General features: G+C 48.5%; 2 protein-coding genes across 4 annotated transcripts in view; one reads left to right on the forward strand and one right to left on the reverse strand.

The window, feature by feature from the left end:
* znrf3 (zinc and ring finger 3) overlaps positions 1-15,986 on the forward strand; it is a 51,078-nt gene extending 35,092 nt beyond the window's left edge. For both annotated transcript variants that reach the window (XM_047014612.1, XM_047014613.1), the window contains exons 3-8: positions 6,551-6,625; positions 8,110-8,241; positions 9,198-9,308; positions 10,384-10,551; positions 11,745-11,847; positions 13,046-15,986. In XM_047014612.1, coding sequence (XP_046870568.1) covers positions 6,551-6,625; positions 8,110-8,241; positions 9,198-9,308; positions 10,384-10,551; positions 11,745-11,847; positions 13,046-14,721 — 2,265 coding nt within the window. In that variant the 3' untranslated portion in view covers positions 14,722-15,986. The remainder of the gene's footprint in view (positions 1-6,550; positions 6,626-8,109; positions 8,242-9,197; positions 9,309-10,383; positions 10,552-11,744; positions 11,848-13,045) is intronic.
* Positions 15,969-22,809, reverse strand: coq5 (coenzyme Q5, methyltransferase). 2 transcript variants are annotated; one of them, XM_047014615.1, is made up of 7 exons: positions 22,590-22,809; positions 21,956-22,105; positions 21,101-21,328; positions 20,693-20,799; positions 20,097-20,185; positions 17,630-17,741; positions 15,969-17,401 (listed from the first exon to the last, which is right to left on the reverse strand). In XM_047014615.1, the coding sequence occupies exons 1-7, from the start codon at positions 22,789-22,791 to the stop codon at positions 17,300-17,302; spliced, it is 990 nt and encodes a 329-aa protein (XP_046870571.1). In that variant the 5' UTR covers positions 22,792-22,809; the 3' UTR covers positions 15,969-17,299. The 2 variants fall into 2 exon arrangements, with proteins under 2 accessions (XP_046870571.1, XP_046870570.1); XM_047014614.1 differs by having other exon boundaries at positions 16,070-17,401; positions 21,854-22,105.
* Between the last annotated feature and the right edge of the window lie 1,188 nt (positions 22,810-23,997).

Genomic DNA, 23,997 nt, shown 5'->3' on the forward strand with positions numbered 1-23,997 from the left:
AAGGCAATGTGGATCCAGAGAATGGACATGTAAACAGCCCAGTCTGACAGAAGACAAACTTCTGTGTTGGGTTCCAGATCTTTCTCTGTCCTTCCGGGAGATGTCCAACATGTCCTACACCAGCACCATCTCCTTCAACTCTGAGAGACGGCCTCATCCCTAAGAGGCATGCTCAGAGACGGCCTCATCCCTAAGAGGCATGCTCAGAAACGGCCTCATCCCTAAGAGGCATGCTCAGAGACAGCCTCATCCCTAAGAGACATGCTCAGAGACGGCCTCATCCCTAAGAGGCATGCTCAGAGACGGCCTCATCCCTAAGAGGCATGCTCAGAGACGGCCTCATCCCTAAGAGACATGCTCAGAGACGGCCTCATCCCTAAGAGGCATGCTCAGAGACGGCCTCATCCCTAAGAGACATGCTCAGAGACGGCCTCATCCCTAAGAGACATTCTTACAGACGGCCTCATCCCTAAGAGACATGCTCAGAGACAGCCTCATCCCTAAGAGGCATGCTCAGAGACGGCCTCATCCCTAAGAGACATGCTCAGAGACGGCCTCATCCCTAAGAGACATGCTTACAGACGGCCTCATCCCTGAGAGGCATGCTCATTCAGGACAGCAGAGGGGCTCACAGTGTAACACCAGTAAACATAGTTGTCTGTGAACACTGTGACTTGCACCGACTGTGTGCGTGTGTGTAGTGAGAGGGGTGTGTGTAGTGCACATACTCTAATTCTGAACAAACACTAATAGTGTGGCCCCAAACCAGTTCAGGTCTGTGGGTTATGGTCGCTTTGTTGACAGACTACGATCCAGGAGCTAACAGCCCAGGATCCTGTTCCATAAAGGCTGCTCAAAAAGCTGGGATTAAAGTACCAAACCTGACTTAACCAAACTGGTTATTTATCAAACAAGTCTGTCGGGGCTAAAGCACTTCCTTAAAGGCCAATTCTAGTTCACCCAATCTGACTAATTCAGAATCAGAATGGGATTTATTCGCCATGAAAGTTTGCACAGACAAGGAATTTACTTTGGCAGGAAGGTGCATACAATAAACATATAGGAACCAAAACATTTAATATGTGGATTATCTATACTAAAGGTAAATAGGGTACATAAACTAGCAGTACTAAGTGGAATTAGAATTAAATAAAATATAAGTTGTCATAAAATAAAATATAAGTTACCACTTACAATATAAAAATACAAAAAATACAAATATTATAAAAAAAATACAAATGTACATTCTAGTCAGATTCAAGTAGTCAAGATAATTGCGGGTGCACCATATTCGTAAGAAGCCCGTGAGGTAGAACGTGGATCATATCGATTCACCACGCGCATTCTCCCCAAAAGAACTTTCTCTTGAAGCCGCGTAGCCTATGATGACAGCTCCCTCATCCACCACCTCATCAACATCAAACGACACACCAGGATTGACATGAACGATAGCCTACATAGGTTGAGGTCTTTTTTAAATAGATCTTTACTTCATTGTTTACGAAAACCATAGGCCTCCTGAACACATCTAAGGGAAGTTTTTAATTTATTTTTATAAATAGCCTACAATTAACCATTAATACTTTAAACAGGGTTTTGTATAGGGAATAAGGAGGATAGAGGCATTGATTTAGGTTTGTTTTTGCAATTGTACATGATATATATAGCTATGATCATGCTATTGGGGTAATGTAGATTGACACATGTTAGGTAAACCTAACCCTAAAATCGACATAAAATATGCATATTTTATGTAGCCTCAACCTAAACGTTGATTTCACAAACTAGCCTACCTAATGCCTATACATAACACGTAGGTGATAGTTCATGTATCATTCTGAAATCATTGTTCATCAGTGTTTAAGACATGAGCCTAAATGTTTTATTTATTGAAGTTGATTTACTATAAATGTACATTTTTTACTGATAGTGATACAAAAAAGAAAAAAAGTGAAATATTGCATCACCCTAGAAGATCAGTGGATCAGTGTTACAGGAACATCTGGTTAAGCAACAACACGGGCTAACCCTGACAGTTGCCCTGCCACAGACCACGTTCATTTACAGCATCGGTTGCCATGGTAACTGCGTTCGAACGACTGACTCGTTGAACCGGATCAACTGGAAATGAGTCCGACGAACTTGCGTCGGCCTGGCTTATCCGGTAAACTCGCTTCATGGAACGGGCCTCTGATCGTCGTCATCCACCAGGCTCCTCATCCAGTTTTAATATCAGTTTTGCCGGATATTAATGACCGCCGGGGCGCCAATAGAGTGGTTCAAGTGTCGTCCTCCGTCTGTGTTTACGTTGAGTCAGCTGTGCGTTTACATTTACCCCCCCCCCCCCCCCCCCCCCCCCCCACCGTGTACTTAACTCCGGTAAAATTCAGCAGTCGGGAGCACTGCAAGGGGTCTAAAGTGATGGTAAACTCCGTCAGGGGTACACCAAGTTCACAGTGGATGCAAGTTTTCCTACCCCTCCACAAGTTCTCTTTACCTCCAGTGAGTCACCAACGTTGTTGGAGGTGTGTTACTGGGCTGAGAGAATGGAGGGATTGTTAAGCGGAGCACGTCGTCATGCCCGGGGAGACCCAGGGGAGAGGTACAGGGAGCCCAGGAGCCTCTGCTTCCTGGTTGTGGATGTTTAGAGGGTGGAAAGGCTGAGGTGTTTGAAGGGGTTCATGTTTGTAGTGCAAGTTACAGGCCTGCTGTCCATTCAGCCCTTTCATGCAGGTGACTGGTGCTTGTGTTAAAAGCTACTATCAACTACTAAGTACAACTGCATGCCGTTCAAAATAATACCAGTCGATTGCGATATTTCTACACCTGGTTGAATGTGCTGTATGTTGCAACTCTATCTGTAATATCTTAATGGACATTCTGGAGGATTCTGGTGGATTTGACTAACATGAGAAAAGTGTGTTTCCACTGCACACACAGTACAACGGCCACGCTGAGGACTGAGATTTTATTTTTGTAGAAAAGTGCCTTCCTGGCACACACACAGAGAGGGGACCACATATAAGAGAATCCATGGGAGGAAAGTATGCCTTTATCTCTTAATAAAGCAACCAGCCAGGAGGCAACATGACATTACAGCATAACAGCCGAGGGAAAGCCTTCTGGAGACTTAATGACCTTAATTATAGCGGAGGGAGGGAGGGAGGGGTGCAGGTGGAACTCTGTGTGTGTGTGTGTGTCTAGTCCAGCATAGCGATTTAAAGATGTAGACTAGCAATTTTCCATCTTTGGTAGAACAAGTCTCTTTTCTCGGCCAGCCTGGGAGATTTCAAGCAAAGACGATTCTTCACCAGAGTTCCTGAGGGTTGGCTAAACATAGGCCATCTCTTCCTCCTGTCTAGACCAGCACATGCTGCCATGCCGGGCTGCGGTTCTGGCCTCTTGGTTAGGGTGTACTCGCTGGCTCTCAGGCGGATGAATGGATGGATGGACTGGTGGTCAGGTGGGTGGAGGGGGGGGAGGGGAGGGGGGGGGGGGGCGCAGGCTGGCAGGCCTTATGTGGCAGCATGGCTTAGTAACAGGATTCACCCTCCATCACCCACTGGATGCTTGGGCTTAAAGGGATAGTAATAATAGAGGGTTATGGTTACCATGATAACCATGATGTTTACAATTCATATAAATGCTTAGGGGTTATTACGATAACCATGATGGCTACAAGACCAGATCGGGAAGGGTTGCTTTTTCTCTCGACTGTGTATTGCTTGCGGTGACATCTTGGCAGCCTCCGGTTGCCTGGGAAGGGCTTGTTGTCTGGATGTTACGGCCCAAGTTTAGACTGTACAAGGGTGAGCATGTCTTTCTGTTCCCACTGTCCTGTTCTGAATATTCACGACATGGCAGGCACACAGAGTACAGCAGCCTCAGATGTGGAACACCGCTCCATATTCCGGAGCCATTTTGACGAATTAGACAGGATTTCTGATGGCAACCTTAGATCTGCTCCGCAAAGCCCGAGTCCACGTTTCAGAGAGATACTGAAAGAGGACTAAGCAAGGACGCAAAATACACACGAACGGCAGTGGGGGACTAATGTGACTAACACATCCCAACACAACTCAACCCAACACAACACACCCCAACACAACACACGCCAACACAACACTACACACCCCAACACAACACTACACACCCCAACACAACACACGCCAACACAACACTACACACCCCAACACAACACACCCCAACACAACACCAAACACCCCAACGCAACGCAACCCAACATAATCCAATTGAGGTGGGTCGAGCTTCTCTGAGGGACTTGGGGAGGCGATAAGCAGATCTAGCCTCATTCTTCCCGTCCTCCCTGGGGCTGTCCTGACTGGGGGAGGTGTGAAGGCATGGAGGGAGGAAAAGAGATGGGGGGCAATGTCTCAGTAGTTGTGGGAGAGAGGGGGGATGACTTTCGCCCATAGGTACATTTTTGTTGTCGTCAGGCAAGTCGCTACACTGCCGTATCTGCCCAACAGGAGATTCTTTAGGAGGGGGGAGGGGGGGTGAGGAGGGGGGCTCTTTCTTCTCCCTAAGAAGGGTGGGGGGGGGGGTTCTTTCTTCTGCAAGTGTCTCACCCAGAGCCATTAATTATTAACTGGAATAGCTGACATCAAAGCAGCAAGCCCTGGCCTCAGACGCAGCTATGAGTGTGAGACTTCAACAGGTCCCACTTTGAACTCTTATGAAGCCGGTCATGCAACCGGGAGAGATGTTAGCGAATGTGAAGCGGACATGAATCTCATTGACCCGAGAAAGTTCCAGAAGCGGGACATTTGATTGCGTGTTTTAATGCGACTGGTACCGTGTGAGTTTCTGTCGGGGTCGGGATGATGTGGTTCTTCTCTGAGATGGCCTCTTATTCTTCTGGGTCTGGTGAACGTCATCGAACAGGAAAGCATCTGGTCATGGTTGAACCATCACCACACAGATGCCCCTGCTATGTGTCTGTTTCCAATAAACGGTGTCGGGAGTTGGGAGGGACGAGTGTTTTCTCTCTCCTCTCTCCCTCCCTTCAATCCCTTTCTTCTCTCCCCTCTTTCTAGGCGGGATGGCTGCATCTCGGTGGTAGAACGTTTCACTACAGATCAAGAGGTTGCAGGTTCAAATCCCCTCCTGTAGGCTGCTTTGGACGAGAGTTTTCCAAACCAACGTTTCTCCGTATGATTCGTATTGCTTCGGGGGTGGTAGGCTAGGGGGTTCGGCGGGGGTAAGTGGAGGCACAGGCTCCCAGGCTACGGAGCACCACATCCCAGAATGGGGGGGGGCGGCCACCTGGCGGCCAAAGCGGGGCCATTTCCTCCGAGAAGGAAAACGTGGCCGCGGTCACGCAGTCGGCAGGGCAGAGCGATTGTGATGTCACGATGACCATGTTTGGTCCGTGACAATTTTTTGTTGTTGTTTTTTCCGCTGCGAGGTTCATAGCACCGTCCGGGATGGCCGGATCTCGAGCTCTCCTCCTCTCGTCTGTCCGACGCTCTCGTTCTCCCCCTCGCTCCTACTCTCGTTCTCCTCCTCCTCCTCTTTCCTTCCGTCTCTCCTGCTCCTCTTCGAACGGTCTCTCCTTGTCGCTCTGCTCTCTTTCCTGCTCCCTTTTCTCTTCCGCGTCTCTCCCTCTTGCTCTCCTCTCTCATCCTCTCCGCTGTCCCTCCTGGCTGAATGATGAGAGCCATCGGGATATGGTTCTGGCATCGCTCTGTATGGGATCACGGAGCGTGATTTGACTTCACACCGACTAAGTGGAACAGGGTGAAACCAGCAGGGCCAGACTTGATGTCGAGAGAGAAGCGGGAGTTTAGATAAGGAGGGTTTCCCACAAGGGGAAGCCAGTTTTCTAGGACTCTGCGTTCTCTTTTTCTCTGCCCTCTGGCTGGAAGCTTCAAAAGACTTCAGCACCAGAACAGTTCTGCTGCCCATCTGTGGAGATCTCACTCTCTCACTCTCTATCTGTCCCCCCACACACACACACACACTCCCTCTGTGGCAGTTGGAGGAGTTTGGAATTTTGGGATTGTGTGCATGAGTAGAATCTGGATTCTAGTTCTCAATTAGTGCTGTGGTGCTAAACTGGCTGCATGCAGAGGGTAAATATGTTATATCAGACATGGTAGTTATAGATATTAAGGATGTTATCATGGATACAGAGCAGTTACACAAGCTGTGAAAGACAGGATGTTATAAATAAAGCGGTCATAGATGGTGGTTACCTAATGTCATAGATATTGTTTGTTTATGTGTTGTTACGTCATGTTCACAGAGGCAGTACGCTCATTACTCCCATGTAGTGTGCTGGTTGTTCATCTCCTTATACTGGGTGACTGCTTCTCTCCCCGTCCCACGGTGAAACAGTGGAGTCTATTCAAAGCCAGACATCGCCCCCTAGTGGTCAGAAATAAAACATTGAAAATCGATCATACAAAAACAAGGATGTGTCTGTAATCTGAAGTTTCAGAAAGTTTTACACTGATTTACCCTATTGTTGATTCGAATTATTCATAAAATCACTGAAAAATAATGCAATGTTTTTCTGTGTTTACAGGCGAAGAGGGCAGTTCAGAGAGGAGCCACAGCTGTGATCTTCGATGTGTCAGAAAACCCGGATGCTATCGATCAGGTCAGTCTCTCGCACACACTCACAAATGCACAATACTTGAACAATTGCTCACACAGTCACGCATACACACGCACACTTCATACTTTCTGGGCACACATGCTGAGTCTAATCTAATTCTGTAGGAGACGAGCCTAACATGCTAACAACGTTAGCAGAGATCACTTCCTCTGCCTTCAAAGAGATTCCTCTCAGCTCTGAATGTCTCCTCTTGCGATGTGAGCTCATTGAGGAATATATCCGCTAAGCTTGTTGCGTGCATGTGCATGTTGCGTGTGCGTGCGGGTACCAACAATAGCATTTCTAAGTCTAGCTCTCTCCCAGGACCATGGGAATAAACACAAGGTGTGTGTGTGTGTGCGCTGAATGTGCAAGACTGAAACGAGATATCCAGGTTAAGCTGTAAGCACACCGTGAGCATGCTCGGTTGAGCTCATAATTGCCCAGGTAGTGCACACCAGCTCACCTCACCTCCAGAGACAAGACATGATCTATGGATCTCTCTCTTTCCCTCCTACCATTGGGCAGTCCCTGTCTCTTTGTTGTCTCAAACTGTAATTAGGTGTGCAGGGAGGCGAGCAGGCCGACACACAATGCAAGTCACTCCCTCCCAGAGACTCTCATTGGCAGGAATTCTCCTGTGGTATTCATCCTCCTCAGGCCAAGCCTGGACTTGCAGGCTCTCCTCCTCCTCCTGCTTCTTCTCCTCCCCAGCCTCTGGGTGGAGAGGAGCGGAGAGATAAAACGGAGTGCGGCGGACCACATGAAAGGTTTTGCTGGCGTCTGGATTTCCCAGCAGAGACGCCACCCACAGGGCTTCAAGTAGTCTATCATCCACGAAGGAGAACGCACAGCTAGCCCAACTAGCACTAGCACAGCTAGCCCAACTAGCACTAGCACAGCTAGTCCAACTAGCACTAGCACAGCTAGTCCAACTAGCACTAGCACAGCTAGTCCAACTAGCACTATCACAGCCAGCCCAACTGGCTTGCACGTCCAGCCTCATTAGCAGTAAGCACTGGCACAGCTTGACCAGTGAGCACTTGCACAGCTAGCTGCACAAGCACAGCTACCCCAAATAGCATTAGCACAGCTAGCCACACTAGCACAGCTAGCCCAAATAGCATTAGCACAGTAACAGAGACAAATGTGTCAGTGAGCAGTGCATTTCATTGGAACATGACAATGGGAGAGCTGAATCCATGAATATCCTGCCATTTCTGCCATGGTGTTTCCAAAGGCAGTACTGAGGAGGAGGAGCCTGTCTTCTGTCAACCAATCCCAAAACAGAACATACAATAGACAGACTGTACTGTATGTAGACAGTGACCACTTCTTGTCCAGCCCATGATGGATTCCCTTAGGGTGACATGAGAGAGCCACACTTATGTATTCATAGGATCACTACAGAGACTCTAGCAGACCGGTGTTGTGTTGACTAACCGGGCACGTGCAAGGCATACTCATCTCCTTGCCCCCCCCCCCAGTTGAACCAGATAGGAGAGGACCCTCTGAAGAGGCCGGTGGTCTATGTGAAAGGAGCAGACGCCGTCAAGCTGATGAACATCGTCAACAAGCAGAAGGTGGCCCGCGCCCGCATACAGCACCGCCCACCAAGGGTAAGGGCCCACACCAAGCGTGTGTGTAGTGCTCTGTGTTGTGGAACGCCACTTTGTAAATTGACTTTTTTGTACAAAGCATGCATGTAAGATTTTGTATTTATTTTATTTATATATACATCTCCCTTTCTCTTCCTAGCTTACAGGTCACACTGATTCAGTGTCACTTTTGGAGTGTTAGATGCAGCAGGTACAAGCAGATTAGGGATCACACAGTGGAGTCTAGCCATGAATGGGAAGACAGGAATACAGCATATGGTTGTGTCCTCATAGCAGAGCTGGGCATTTCAACCCTGGCTATGAAGGAACAGGAGAGTTAACAGTAGTAGCAGTGGCTACCACTGTTCATTCATCTATTATGATGTTCCGTGGCTCTGGATTGTTCTGGAAAAGGCCTATCGCCACCTGGCTGTAATTGTTGCTGTGTGTACTCAAGTGTCCATCAGTATATGGCAGGGTCCCCAAAACCTTTTTCTGCGAGGGCCAGATCATTTTTCCTTTCTTTAATGTGGGGCCGGGTCGGTCTGTAACAGAAAATGACATGGGCCGGAGTGACTACCGTTATTATTGTGGAGATTTTATTATGCTAGATGAATTTATTATTTTGTAATGCACCATACATCTGTACATATCAAGGGTTATATATCCTATTAAAAGAGCATTATTACTATCGTAATGACCATTTTTTTATATTAATTGCTATTGAATTCAAAACAGTTACTTACGTATGCATATTAATCAGTGTGAACTGAGTTTTTATTTTTTATTTTTTATAAATGTAAAAAAAAAAGGTCTCTGGCATAGATCAGAGGGCTGGTCCAAATGCGTGGGCGGCCGTAGTTTGGGGACCCCTGGTGTAGGGTATTTAACTGTAAAGGGGTGTGTACAAGTGTGTGTGTGTGTGTGTTCTTGTGCTGGAAGAGTTGGTGTTGACCCAGCCTGTCCCACCCCTACAGCAGCCCACAGAGTACTTCGACATGGGGATCTTCCTGGCCTTTTTCGTGGTGGTGTCTCTGGTCTGTCTCATCCTGCTCATCAAGATCAAGCTGAAGCAGAGGCGGAGCCAGGTCAGTGCCTTCACATGGGCACACGTTCTCACTCACTTTCTCTCATTCACTTTCACGGACTCCCGCTTTCATTTCCCTTGAAATGATTCCATCTGTAGTTGTACGTTGGAATCCTAGTCCTCATCCACAGGCTTCCACACATCACTACTCAACCTCTGTTTGTTCTACGTCCATCACTCCCCAGACTGACCCTCCGTCCTTCCACTGTCTCCTCCTCTCCCCTCCACCCTTCTGTTTAACCCTTTCTCCTCCCCCCCTTCTGGTTTTCACCTTCTCTCCTGTTCTGCTCCCCCTCCTCCTCTCCTGTTCTGCTCCTCCTCTCCTCCTGTTCTGCTCCTCCTCCTCTCCTGTTCTGCTCCTCCTCCTCCTCTCCTGTTCTGCTCCTCCTCCTCCTCTCCTGTTCTGCTCCTCCTCCTCCTCTCCTGTTCTGCTCCTCCTCCTCTCCTCCTGTTCTGCTCCTCCTTCTCTCCTGTTCTGCTCCTCCTCCTCCTCTCCTGTTCTGCTCCTCCTCCTCCTCTCCTGTTCTGCTCCTCCTCCTCTCCTCCTGTTCTGCTCCTCCTCCTCCTCCTCTCCTGTTCTGCTCCTCCTCCTCCTCTCCTCCTGTTCTGCTCCTCCTCCTCTCCTCCTGTTCTGCTCCTCCTCTCCTCCTGTTCTGCTCCTCCTCCTCCTCTCCTGTTCTGCTCCTCCTCCTCTCCTCCTGTTCTGCTCCTCCTCTCCTCCTGTTCTGCTCCTCCTCCTCCTCTCCTGTTCTGCTCCTCCTCCTCCTCTCCTCCTGTTCTGCTCCTCCTCCTCTCCTCCTGTTCTGCTCCTCCTCTCCTGTTCTGCTCCTCCTCCTCTCCTCCTGTTCTGCTCCTCCTCTCCTCCTGTTCTGCTCCTCCTCCTCTCCTCCTGTTCTGCTCCTCCTCTCCTGTTCTGCTCCTCCTCCTCTCCTCCTGTTCTGCTCCTCCTCTCCTCCTGTTCTGCTCCTCCTCCTCTCCTCCTGTTCTGCTCCTCCTCTCCTGTTCTGCTCCTCCTCCTCTCCTCCTGTTCTGCTCCTCCTCCTCTCCTCCTGTTCTGCTCCTCCTCCTCTCCGCAGAGCTCTATGAACAGGATGGCGGTGCAGGCACTCGAGAAGATGGAGACCAGGAAGTTCAAGGCCAAGATGAAGGGCCAGCGCGAGAGCAACTGTGGGGCGTCCGATTCGCTGAGCAGCAGCTCCACCTCCGACTGCGCCATCTGCCTGGAAAAGTACCTGGACGGAGAGGTAAGGGCCCTGCCTCTGCACTCGCCTGTCCCAACCCCGCAGAGGATAGACTCCTAGTCGAGGGGTGGATAAGCTGTGAGTGGGTGCGGTGGACTAAGTCTTTAGGCTTGCAGGGGGAAGGTGACCCGTATCCAGAGTCGTCGTCTGAGCCATTTACATTTAGTCATTTAGCAGACGCTCTTATCCAGAGCGACTTACAGTAAGTACAGGGACATTCCCCCCGTGGCAAGTAGGGCGAAATGCCTTGCCCAAGAACACTACGTCATTTGGCACGGCCGGGAATCAATCTGGTAACCTTCTGATTACTAGGCCGATTCCCTAACCACTCAGCCGTCTGACTCCCATCTATGGGAGACTAGACTGGTGTTCCTGTTCGTCTCCTTTTTCGTTCCGCTCCCTCTCTTCCTGCGGTGCTCCTGGCGACTGTTTTCGCTGCACCTGAGCTGATGCGGCTCGGTCCGCACGCGTGGGGTTTCAGGGTTAGACTTTCCTGTTTTTTCGAACCGGCGCTCGTTTGGAGTCCCGGCCGGTCATTGTGGAAATGTGTCCCCTTGATGTGGCGCTCTGGGGACTTCCTGTCAGAGGGACTGATCAAGGGAGAAACTCCAGTCTGCCTCGGGCATGTTGTTCTGGGGGGGGGGGGGGGGGGGGGGGGGGGGTATTGTTGTGGTTGGTTTGTTGTCTTGATGAAGAAGTGGATGATTACAGGAAACAGCCATTCCGAAGACTGTATGGCATCAAAGGATGGTTTGACTCAGCAGAGAAGCCAGCAACAATAGATCGTGGGCAGAAACCGCCTGGATGCATGAGTCACTCCAGAGAAGGAGGGAGAGGAGGGGGGAGGAGAGAAGGCATGAGAAAGAGAAATGGAAAAAGAGCGCAGGATGTAGAACGAGGTCAGTGTCAGGAATCCAAACTGTTATCCAGTTTCCAGGCTGGAATTATGGACAATAATCTCAAAATCGGTCTACCTGGCCTATGTGACCTTCCAGGGGTCAGGGATGTGTTCAGGACCCTGTCAAATTGGGGGCTAAGTGAGGGTGGGTTGTTGGATAGTGAAGAAATCCACAATCGTTCCCCCGTCTGGCTCGCCAACACCTGTCTTATGATTCTCTGCTGCCATCTGCAGGACATGTGCCTGCACTGCGTGACCTTGGAGTTGACCTGACCTTGTTGCTCTACCCCCTCCACAGGAGCTGAGGGTCATCCCCTGTGCTCACAGGTTCCATAAGAAGTGTGTGGACCCATGGCTGCTGCAGCACCACACCTGCCCCCACTGCAGACACAACATCATCGGTGAGTTAGTCTCCCTGGCGCTGGTCCTGTACATTTAGGACTATGGAGTCATGGGGAAGATGTCCATACACTGTCAGGCAGAATCGTAATAATTGGATTTGGATCAAATGTGTACATGTAATAGATCAAATGATATATTCTTAGTCATGCCAAGTAAAGTTTGCCATACTTTGGGTCACCTTCTGACCTGAGATGGAAGTCTGTGCTCGATCTGTGCAAAAATACTTATTTCAGTCCATTTTATTCACGGTCACTTAAACGTTTGAATTTAAAGCTCAGCATTTAGCCCATCGGTTAAAAAAATGTGTGTGACAAAGTTTTTTTGAAGTCATTTTGCCTACATCCAAATGTAATTTTCACTTGCTGCCACTTTCTATCTTTTGGGCTATGATCAACCTCCTGTTGAGAATAAAGGCCAGTGATTACTGTCGGGATAGTTTCAGACACCAAATCAAATTACGCTAATTATCAGTAAATGCATTAATTATGTTAGTAGCCGAGGTAGGCCTACAATTTACGCTTTTAAACGGTCAGCAATGTTTTGCCAAGTCGTCTCCCTCGCCCTGTTAATTGCGGCAACATTGCCCTTTTTTGGGGATAACTCCCCAAAACTCAAATCCAGTCATGCTGCTGAGTCAGGTGGTTGAGCGGTTAGGAAATCGGGCTGGTAATCAGAAGGTTGCCGGTTCGATTCCCGGCAGTGAAAAATGACGGTGTGTCCTTGGGCAAGGTACTTCACCCTACTTGCCTCGGGGGGAATGTCCCTGTACTTACTGTAAGTCGCTCTGGATAAGAGCGTCTGCGAAATGACTAAATATAAATGTTAACATAACACCGTCCTGCTGGGTTACCCTGGTTATGGGTTACATAACTCTTCTTTTCGACGATCGCCTGGTCTGGGCTGCTTCTGTTCTCTGTGTGAGTGCACAATCTGAGCTTATTGAGGTCTAGCTTGAATTAGCGTTGCCCGTTAGTGGAACGTAATGTTAGTGGAACGGCTCGAGGCTTAAGTCCAAGTAGACAGGCTTTTTTCGTGTAAGCACAGCTTGGGATGGAACATCCCCCTGCTCTCTAGGGGAGGAGTGGGTTCAGTTTGTTTTCATAGGACATCCTTATCAATCTCTGCCCCCCCCCCCCCCTCCATCCTCTTTATCTTGTCACTCTACCCCTTCCCCCTCTCTCTCTGCTACCTCCCCAGAGCAAAAGAAGGGTCCCCCTGGCCCAGTGTGTATGGAACCAGTCAGTCCGCTGCACAGTCGTCAGCAGAGGGTGGTCCTGCCCGTCCACTACCCCGGCAGGGTCCATCGCGCCGGCCAGGTGACCGCTTACCCCACCCGCACCAGCATGGACCCCCACGGCAACCCCATCACCCTGCTGACCATGGACCAGCACCCCGACCCCCCCGGCCTCTACCCCGCCCGGGCCACCTCCGCCTTCCTGCGGGGCTACCACCCCACCCTGCACCTGGACCACTCCCTCAACCCGCACCACTGCAGCCTGGAGCACCGCGGACCCCCCGCTTACCCGGCCCAGGCGCCCCCCCACCACGCCGCCTTCAAGAGACCCAAGTTCCACGGGCGTAGCTTCTCACGGGGTGGCTGCTTCTCGCAGTACGAGACCATGTACCAGCACTACTACTTCCAGGGGCTGACCTTCCCCCAGCAGGCGGAGGGGGCCGCGGCCTCGGCCGTCGGGGGGCCCCTGGGGGCTAGCGGTGGGCCCCACAAGGACCACCACAGCAGGGCCTTCCAGCAGGGGCTTCTGTACCCCACCGTGGTCCACATGGCACCCGCCTCCAGCTCGCGCCTGGGGGACGCCGGCAGCACCTCAGGTCTGGGCTGTTACCACGGACACCGGTCGGTGTGCAGAGGTTACCTAGCCGACTGTCCGGGCAGTGACAGCAGCAGCAGCAGCTCTGGTCAGTGCCACTGCTCCTCCAGCGACTCCATGCTGGACTGCACCGAGGTCAGCAACCAGGGCGTGTACGGAAGCTGTTCCACCTTTCGGAGCTCCCTGAGCAGCGACTACGACCCCTACGTCTACCGCAGCAAGAGCCCATGTCGGGCTTCCGGCGGCGGGGAGGACTCGCTCACCCCGGCCCCCTCGGGACACGAGCACCCCCAGCCCTCTCCTCCCCACCCCCCCCTCTCTGGGGAGCCCCCGTACAGTGGCGCCCCACCCTTGGAGCCAAGCAGGGAGGCCTGCTGCGCTAGCACTACCTCATCCGGACCACTAGAGGGCGCTGTAGCAGACAGGGGGAAGGTGGGGCAGGAGGAGGCGGTGGCGGTGGGGGGGGAGCTGGGGGCGGCGACGTGTAGCTGCTGCTTCGAGGTGCTCCCGCCGAACCTGGAGTGCCAGGGGCAGGACCCGGACAGGGCGGGGCCTCTCGCTTCGGGGCGCTGTCACAGGGGGGCGGAGTTTCAGGGTTCCACCTCCCCGAACTTTTACGCTCCCGAGCACATGTGCGAGCCGTCGGAGCCGTTGTCCTACGAGGCCCTGCCTTGTTGTTTCTACCAGGAGATGAAGGCCCACCGAGCCACCGGGGGGCGCTATGGCGAGGACTACGCCGTGAACGTGCACTACGCGCACACGGACTCGGACGCCTGCTCCGGACAAGGCTGCTGCGAGCTCAGCCAGAGAATACCCATAATCCCAGAGGACACGGACTGCGAGTTGGGCCTAGCGGCGGAGACTCAGAGCTGCCTTTTGGCTGCCGGCGTCGCAGGGGAAGGGGAGGGGCAAACAGGGGAGCGACAGGAGGCAGGCAAAGGGTACTTCCTGTCAGGACAGTTCAGGGGTCACAGCCACGCCCAGGAAGAAGAAACTAGGGCTCTGTTTCATCCGCAGTGCTCCGCTACCCACGATGCATCGTGAAACGGCGCAATTCCAGAGGAGCGTCATGAGGTATGAAGATCTACCCGAGGAACCGGGAATAGAACCATACCCTTCTGGTGACTCACCAGTCAGCCAGCCAGCGAATGAAAACCCTCAGTTGCCTTGTCTCTGCTCTAGCTCTCTGAGCACTGAATGTTACCAGATTAGAAGGCGTGGACTTCTACATAGAGTCTGCCGTGTCTGGGTGTGGTGTCGTTTGTTCCTGTGGCCACTACAGAATCTGCTCCTCTCCTGCCACTAGGGGGCGAGACTGAAGGTCGTCCTGGTAGGGGTAGGTAAGGGAACTGGAAGTGCCTGCCACTGTCTGGGGTCCCGACCACACCTCAGTCTGGGGTCCGGGGCCCTGACCGGGCCACTGCCTGGGCTCTTGGGAGTGGCTTCACCAGGTCTGCTCCACAAACAACTGAATGGGGGCCAGTTGTAAGAGGGCCAGTTTGTGAGATTCTTTTTTCTTTTTTTTTTGCCGACTTGTATGCTCAAGTTGGGGTGAAGTGGACTACATTTTGTGCGAGACTTGAGAATTCTCTCCTTTGTTTCAAACTTACGCTGTTAATTTGTTGTCACACAAACTTATATGTATATGCATACAGATGCCTATGTATGTACATGAATGCACAGTTGCCTATATGAAGCTTCAACAAACCACCAACTCAGATGAAAAAATTCAACAGAAATATACCAAAACAAGAAGACGTGTTTTTTTGGGATGAGGAAGTTGAAGGGGAGCCAGAGTCACAGATTAAGCTACACTTTACCCAGTTTGTCTGTTTTTATATCTTGTAAAGCAGCACAATGTTTAGAACACTGCCAATATATATATATATATATATATATATATTGAGCTGACAGAATTCTAAGTTTGCATTCGATACAGAATTCATGTATTTCTAAGTTCTGTGGCCGTTTTAGAAGATGTGGCAGATCAAGCCTTATGGGTAGCCGATAAGTCCTCAGACCAGCTCTGAGAAATCCTTGTCACTTCGGTTTGGAAAGAAGACCAAAACGACAGAGTCATATTTAGAGAACCGAAAGAAAGAGATGAGTAGACGTCAAACCCTGCTGTACTTGTAGTTTAGAAGCTCCATGTCCCCCCGCCCTGACTGGCTCAAAGGGAGCCGCTTCTGCGAGGGTGGCATGTCTCAAAAGGCCTAAGGATCGTCGCTGCAAACATGGAAATTCACAAGGGACACTTAGTGCTGCAACTGTTCTTAAGGTTTTTTTTTTTTTTTTTTTTTTTTTACACACACACAAAATGCAGTTCAATTAAATACATTGAATATCAGATTTTTTTTTCTATATAATCTCAGAAAGCATACAGGCTTACGGTATCACAGTTTGGTAATCCATGCCTGTCTCTTTGTTCTACAGACTGCTCTATATGTTTCTATGAAATGTAGGCATTCTATCCAGAGGCCATCGCTCAGTAATAACTATTTATATCTTAACCCAGTGCTGTAATCAGTGACAGTGAGAATCTAACTTTTGCCTTTGCATAGACGTGTACTGCAAATATAACAATTTGGGGTACTTGAGTCACTATTTAATTTTTTTATTGTTTGTAGCACTTAAGATTGTATAAACAGAAAATGTGTACAAAAAAATAATATTTTTTAATTTTTTAAGAATATAATTATTTTCGCCGTCACCATTACCAGGCTAGAAATCTGTGTATATTTCTGTATGTGTGTAGAAGCACATTTCATAAATGGAAATAAGTTCTCTGAATATTTATTTACTAATATATTTATCTTTAAGCCATGTCTTATGTTCAGAGTGGATGAACTTTTTTTTTTTTTGGTTGCCTTTTGAGAAATCACTAACATGAGACGTTTGTAAATACATGATAATTGCACACGAGACAATTAAATATTCTCTGACCAAAAACTGATTTTAAAACTTTAGTATCAGTACAGTTTTGTAATTAAAATGTACAAAGATCTGTAAAATATACAGTTTTATTCAAGTAAATGTTGTGGCGTCTTCCTTCTCTTTATTTTAACCCTTCAAAGTGAAGAGAGTGAGGTGAGGAGCTCACATACCTTCCGCTTTTTAACTTGGCCAACACGCGACAGCCGACATCTCAGCAAAACATCACACTCCAAGATGCAGAACCTGTGTTGACTAAGTTTGAACACTAGATGACGCATTAGCACACAATACTGTATGTTTACCTCTGGAAATGAAATGCAAAAGGTGAGACTGTCCTTTTCCAAGCATGTAAAGTTGATTTGATAGCAAAATACATCAGCGAATTTGACTTCGAATACATGTTTATTTATAATACACCTTTTGGGATTCATGAACAGCTGTTGTGCCGTTACCATGACGACAGCACCACCTGTAATGTCAGTGTCCATCCACAGAAGTCCAACCGAACAACTCGAACGTCACCTATAGTACAAAAAAACTCCTAAAAAGTAAAGACGGTCATTCTCCAGACAAACACAGCTCACTAGGAAACGTCTCCTTGCCGTCAGAAGTGACAGGTCAGTTGTAGATTCGCAGAGGCTGGCTGGAGGAGAGCCCGTAGACCAGAGCTGTTTGTTGGATGAGCAGCTCACAGTTTGAAGCCAGAATGAAGGGCCACTACCCCCCCTGTAAGGTTGTAGTACCGGACAGAGTAGAAACCAGCGTCCTCCATCATGCCTTTGAAGGTCTCCTGTGATGAAGAGAGGTTTAGTCAAAGCACACAGTGACATCCTGTTCTGAGTAACAACGTCAGCCTCGGGAACACAGAAGAACAGTATCCCGGGGGGTGCAGAAAGCCTGGACACATTCTGAGACTGGAGCCAATCAATAATCGTCCATCAATAACGGGCATGAGTGAATGGACTGGAAGTGAGGCCATGTCCGTTGCTGTGTATTGAAGGTGAGAGTGGGGTGTCACCTGGTCTGGGAACTTGCGGATGCTCTCCACCAGATACTGGTAGGACTTCCAGTCCCCAGCGATCACCTCCCCCAACACTGGAATCATCTGGAAACTATAAGCATCATACAGCCTATGGAGAGAGAGGAAGGGGGGGGGGGGGAAGAGAGAGGGCACTATTAGTATGATGCTGCTTAGTTTTGATGTGTGTGTATGAACAGGTCATTTAATGTACATCAACATGAGTGGAAGTTGTAATACTGCGTTACAACTAACGTGCTTGCTTTCTGCACAGGAGAACTTGTACATGTGGTGTTAGAACTGCTGCAATGTCCAGTGTGTAACGGTTTTGGCTTGGCTGACATTCAGGGGAGCCAGGTAGGTAGGGCCTACCAGAGTACAGATGTTCTGTTACTTTGGTCTCATGGCAGTCAGATTGTCCACCCCTACACAAGGACTAATGACAACCAACATGACTATAGGGGCAACATGACAATTACTTATCACACCAGTAACTGGTGTGGTAAGTAACTGGTAGTTTCATAACCCTTTTTCATTGCATGAAATAAGCCCACTATACCAGTGAATTTACCCACTACTTGCATTATCCAAGATAACCAATATATTTACAGCAGGCATATCGTTAAATGGTCGTAAGAGTTCATAATGGAGTCAGATATCAAAGTCCTAGTCCAAAGGAAGTTGAACAAAATCCCTTTCACCGTTGTCTCCTTGTTTTCATTTCTCTGAACACCCAATTTAAGGTTCATTTTATAACTCCCTCATGGCGCCGATACTCAGGCACAAAGAACACATAACTCATGAGTAAAATAACTTAAGATACCATCTGGCAGTTCAGTCTACCTGTCCCTTGGTCATGCAGATGATGACATCCCCCTCAACTCAAGGCACAGAAGCACAAACTCCAATTGAAAGGTTCTCTGTATTCATAATCCAGTGTGCAGGCATCCTGTATTTGAAATGCATGTGAAAACACTATGTTGATCCTGAAATTATCCATGGTTAGACTACCAAGCTCGCAGTAGAGAAACCATCAAACACTGTTGTCCTATGGTTTGCACACCTGAACCCAGTTATTAATTAGACCTTAAAGGGCCAGCAAGCTATTTTCATTGGGAGGAACGGAACTATTGGATTTTCCTTGAAGTCAATAGGTGTGTTCGACATCTTCTGCAGCTGGCTGTGGCTGGATGCACCGATCTGAGAGAGTTCCGCTTGCAGTCGGGGGAGGAGTTTAAAACGGAGCCGTCAAGACGGACGTTCTCTGCTTCCCGTGGTTTGCTGCGTTTTCTTCAGATATGAGTTTAGATAAAACTTAGCCTACTACTTATATAATGTATTAAAATTATTTAGTGTGCTTGGGGTCAATCATTAACATTGCACTTTTTTAAATTAGGAAAATGATTCAAATTAATCATGGCCGATCAAGTGCTGTTTACTTTATCGCTGACAAACTGCATGGTTGCAAATTTAATTGTTTTAGGGTTAGAACTTGCACAAACCAGTGCATTGAAATTGGTCATTTTATGTCTTGGACTTTCTCTCCAATCTACAGATTGGTAATACAACCAGAACTCAACTAAACTTAGTCTTTCCGTTTGTGAAGAGGCAAACTATAACATAAAAAACAGTTTTTTAACAATAGTAGGCTATTGCATTCTATCAGTAAAGGCAATTCTTTTATTCAACAGTACTGTTTCATCTGGATTTTAGCATTAGCGAAACTGAAGGTGTCAGAATAAATACAAAACACGTGTCAAAGTTGTTGTGTGTAATTGTACTGTTTGGTCCGGATTTTAGCATTAGCAAAACTGAAGGTGTCAGAATAAATACAAAACACGTGTCAAAGTTGTTGTGTGTAATTGTACTGTTTGGTCCGGATTTTAGCATTAGCAAAACTGAAGGTGTCAGAATAAATACAAAACACGTGTCAAAGTTGTTGTGTGTAAGTCTGGCCAATCATGAAAAAGCTCTGTCGTCATCAGAGTCTGCTGTGAGACGATGCGCTAGCTGACCCAGCCGGCAGTTCTCGAAACGCTCTCACGGAACTTTGATGGATACATTTACATTTAGTCATTTAGCAGACGCTCTTATCCAGAGCAACTTACAGTAAGTACAGGGACATTCCCCCAAGGCAAGTAGGGTGAAGTGACTTGCCCAATCTCACATGTGTATGTGAGATTCTTGCCCAAGGACACAACGTTGTTTTGCCACGGCCGGGAATCGATCTGGCAACCTTCAGATTACTAGTCCGATTCCCTAACCGCTTAGCCACCTGACTCCCTGATACGTCACAGTGACCCGGCCTCAGTCCCATCTCAAAAAAAAAGTCTAACCAGCATTCACTGCTTCCAGTCAGCCAGCTGCAGCCTGCCTTCGGCACAGCCGCATGAAGTCAAACACACCTAACATCATGGTCAGGCTGTCACATGTTGTTGTGTGTGAGAGAGAAAGAGTTTATACACACTTTGCCAGTACTGGGTTGGTAACTTTGCTGAACTCCAGACACATGAATCGGCCTCCAGGCTTTAGGACCCTGAGTGCCTCTTGAAGTGCCTGAATGAAACACAGAATAAAAACGTTATTAATAACGCATCAAAAATACACACAGGGTAAAAAATATAAATACATCTATATATTACAAAGACATTAGTAGCATAAAGCAGGGGTTTTCAACTGGTTTTGTCCCAGGGACCACCATTCTTACTAGAAAGGAATCCAGTAAGAAAAGTTATTGGGACAAACTGACATGTGACGGATGGTTAAGGTTTGCAATTGTTAATACGATATGTTCGTTTATGTACTAATCTGTTGGGTGAGAGGAACCTCACCTGTTCCACGTGACTGAGAGGAACCTCACCTGTTCCACGTGACTGAGAGGAACCTCACCTGTTCCACATGACTGAGAGGAACCTCACCTGTTCCACATGACTGAGAGGAACCTCACCTGTTCCACATGACTGAGAGGAACCTCACCTGTTCCACGTGACTGAGAGGAACCTCACCTGTTCCACATGACTGAGAGGAACCTCACCTGTTCCACGTGACTGAGAGGAACCTCACCTGTTCCATGTGTGTGACGTTGCGGATGCCGAAGGCGATGGAGTAAACGTCAAACTGGTCATCGTCAAACGGAAGCTCCTCAGCATCCCCCACCACCCAGGATAGACCTGACACACACACACACACCATAATATGTTTCTACATCTACACTACACAAGGGCTTGTGGGTATCAGGTCTGTTCAGATACAGCCAGCTAAACAATTGTGCATGTGTGCATGTGTACGCAGACATAGCCAGCTTAACAGCTGTATATGTGTCTGTAATATATAGATACGGACAGTTTAACAGTTGGGTATGTGTGTGTGTTACAGACACAGCCCGCTAAATAGTTGCGTATGCATGTATGTGTGCGTGCGTCACAGACAAAGCCAGCTCAACAGTTGTGTGTGTGCCAGGTAAACAGTTACCGGTGGCGATGCCCAAGTTCTCCGCCTTCTCCTTGCCCACCCTCAGCATCTCCTTGTTGATGTCACACACCACGGCACGTGACTCCTGGGGCCCCGCCCCCTTGTCTGCTGAGGCGTAGTTCTCAGAGATGTGTTGCCATGACGGCGTCTGGAGGCCGCGGACCTGGCGGCGCTGCTGGCGCTCCTGCTGGGAGCGAACGTATTCCAGGAAACGGAAGGAGATGTCACCTGAAGGGGTAACGCTTCATCAGTCAAGGATTCACTCACCGTCATCCTCACGGCCGCTAGCATCATCATCCTCACCATCATGACCATTAGCATCATCATCCTCACCATCATGACCATTAGCATCATCGTCTTCACCATCATGACTACTAGCATCATCATCCTCATCATCATGACCATTAGCATCATCATCCTCACCATCATGACCATTAGCATCATCATCCTCATCATCATGACTACTAGCATCATCATCCTCATCATCATGACTACTAGCATCATCATCCTCACCATCATAACCATAAGCATCATCATCCCCACCATCATCACCACTAGCATCAACATCCTCATCATCATGGTTGCTAGCATCATCATCCTCACCATCACGGCCGCTAGCATCATCATCCTCATCATCATAACCATTAGCATCAACCTCCTCACCATCATGACCATTAGCATCATCATCCTCACCATCATTACCATTAGCATCATCATCCTCACCATCACGGCCGCTAGCATCAACCTCCTCACCATCATAACTACTATCATCATCTATCATCACCATCATGGATTTGCCGGCATCCTCATCTCTGCTTTCATCGTCATCATCATCATCATCATCATCTTTCCTACCGGTTCCCCCGGCGACGTCCAGCAGGCGTGTTCCAGGCTGGGGGTGCATGACGTGTAGAAGCATGTCTTTCCACAGGCGGTGAACCCCCAAACTCATGGCATCATTCATCACATCGTACTTCTGGGCAACGCTCTCAAACACCTTGTACACTGGACATGTGAACGGACACACGCAGGAGAGAGAATGTGGATCCTTGGTCATCCTCCATCAGCAACACACAAATCCATGACGTTCATTAGATGTTAATCTATTTTATAACGCTGTTTATCTATAATGTAGCAGAATCTCATGTTATTTTAGACACAGGGGACAGCATCATAATAGGCATGCTGACCTCCTCCCTAACAGGACTAAACAACATGAAATTGATTGTATGGCAACAGTCCAATCGGCTATCAAACTACTTCATTTAACTCTGTTTCATGGTCTATTCATGCCAGCATGGCCCACGCTTGAACGGTGGTTGGTGGGCGTGTCATGCGCACTCTCCAAATGTGCCAAGTTACTAGTGAACGATACATATAATTGAGTAAATAGACGAATACAAATACAATGTACAATGAATGTAAAGATATACGTCAATCTCTTTGTCTGCAAGAGAGACAAGCAGAGGGCGAAGGGGGCAGTCCTCACCTCTCTGCGCCTTCTCTCCCTCAGGTACTGTTTCGAAACCAAAATGTGTACTTTTGTCAGCGTGACCATCGCTAAAACAACGGCAGGCTGAAAGCTTCAAAGGACAAATTGTTCGAGAGAGCTGACCAGCCACGCTGGTATTCATATTTCGGGGAGAATTACAGGATATTCTCCGGGCAAGCACCCTGATGGAGGCTGCCATGTTGCCGTATTACCTAATGGTACGTCATCGCGTCGTCATATATCTGCGACTGCCAATGTAGTTCGTTGTATCCTTTTTTGTAGTTTCATATTTTATTCGCCGTACGGTCTCACGTGAGACTCACGCATTTCAGCCATTTCTCACGCTTTTACGCAACACCTTGTATTTCTCACGCATTTTAACAATTTATCACGCTGAGAAATAAGGGATAACTTGTCCAGCTATATAGGAGGCGCTTGAATAGGCTACTGAGATGATGGTTGTCTCGAGTTATAATAACCTACAGAGTAAAAGTCAGAAAACGTGCCCCCACTTTCTTGATTGATTCACACATTTCACAATTAATGAAGATGAGTTGTAACCCGAAGACAGACTGATTACCTAGATCTCAGAAAATGACGATGGCCTACTCTGTCTCAGTGAACAGAAAAGAAACGGTCTGAAAAGCGACGGGTTTGTATTCACCCCCACAATGCGGTGTGGTTTTCATAACACCCGGATCCCGTTTCTGACTTCTCTTCCTTGAGAGCAGAAAGTGGCTGGTTTTGTTTCCCAACCTTTTCTCTTCTCCATAGAAACCAGACACTCACAGTCATTGTCCCTATTGTTGGATTAACTGCTGCTCAGCACTGGTTTAGAGGGATAAGCTTGCAGCCTATCTTTTCTCATGGCCTTGGTTGTGTGGAAGGTGACAGAGGGATAAGCCATGACTGTCCCACAGCGAGCCCTGTGGAGCCCCACTGGCTCATAGGGGGAGACGGAGGGGTGTTGGGGGGGTGGACCATGTCTCAATGTCTCGTAGAGAGCAACACAGTCCCAGGCCTTGTGTTACAACCTGACAATGGACAGCAACAGCCTGCCAAGGGGCAAAGGGGGTGACTGGGCTGGGCTGGAAGGGAGGGGAGAGGAGGGGAGAGGAGGTTATGCTCTGGGCGTCTGGGGGGGGGGGGGTTAGTGTGTGTCTGTCTTTCTTAGAGAGTAGTTTGTTATTCTGAGCCAAGGCAGCTGATCATCATTTGCTTGGTTTTAATTGATTCTATGTTGTTCCCCATTGTTGAGGACTGCTCTGTCACAACAAAGTGTGGTGAACTTCATGTTCTTCAGTTGCACAACAACAGTGACCTAACTCAAGCCGCGAATAAGATCCATTTGACACCGACCTCCAATTACGCGTGTGAAAGGTGTTCATTCACAAGGGAGTCAGGT

This window comes from Hypomesus transpacificus, unplaced genomic scaffold (assembly GCF_021917145.1).
Source record: "Hypomesus transpacificus isolate Combined female unplaced genomic scaffold, fHypTra1 scaffold_263, whole genome shotgun sequence".
In the NCBI taxonomy this organism is placed as follows: Eukaryota; Metazoa; Chordata; class Actinopteri; order Osmeriformes; family Osmeridae; genus Hypomesus; species Hypomesus transpacificus.

Excerpts from the sequence above, each read along its gene's own strand:
- coq5 (XM_047014614.1), bottom strand. The coding sequence starts at position 22,791 with ATGGCAGCCTCCATCAGGGTGCTTGCCCGGAGAATATCCTGTAATTCT. Across the intron at positions 21,329-21,853 it reads TGATGATAGTAGTTATGATG|GTGACATCTCCTTCCGTTTC; the intron begins GTGAGGAGGTTG and ends TTACCCCTTCAG. Across the intron at positions 20,800-21,100 it reads GAACTTGGGCATCGCCACCG|GTCTATCCTGGGTGGTGGGG; the intron begins GTAACTGTTTAC and ends TGTGTGTGTCAG.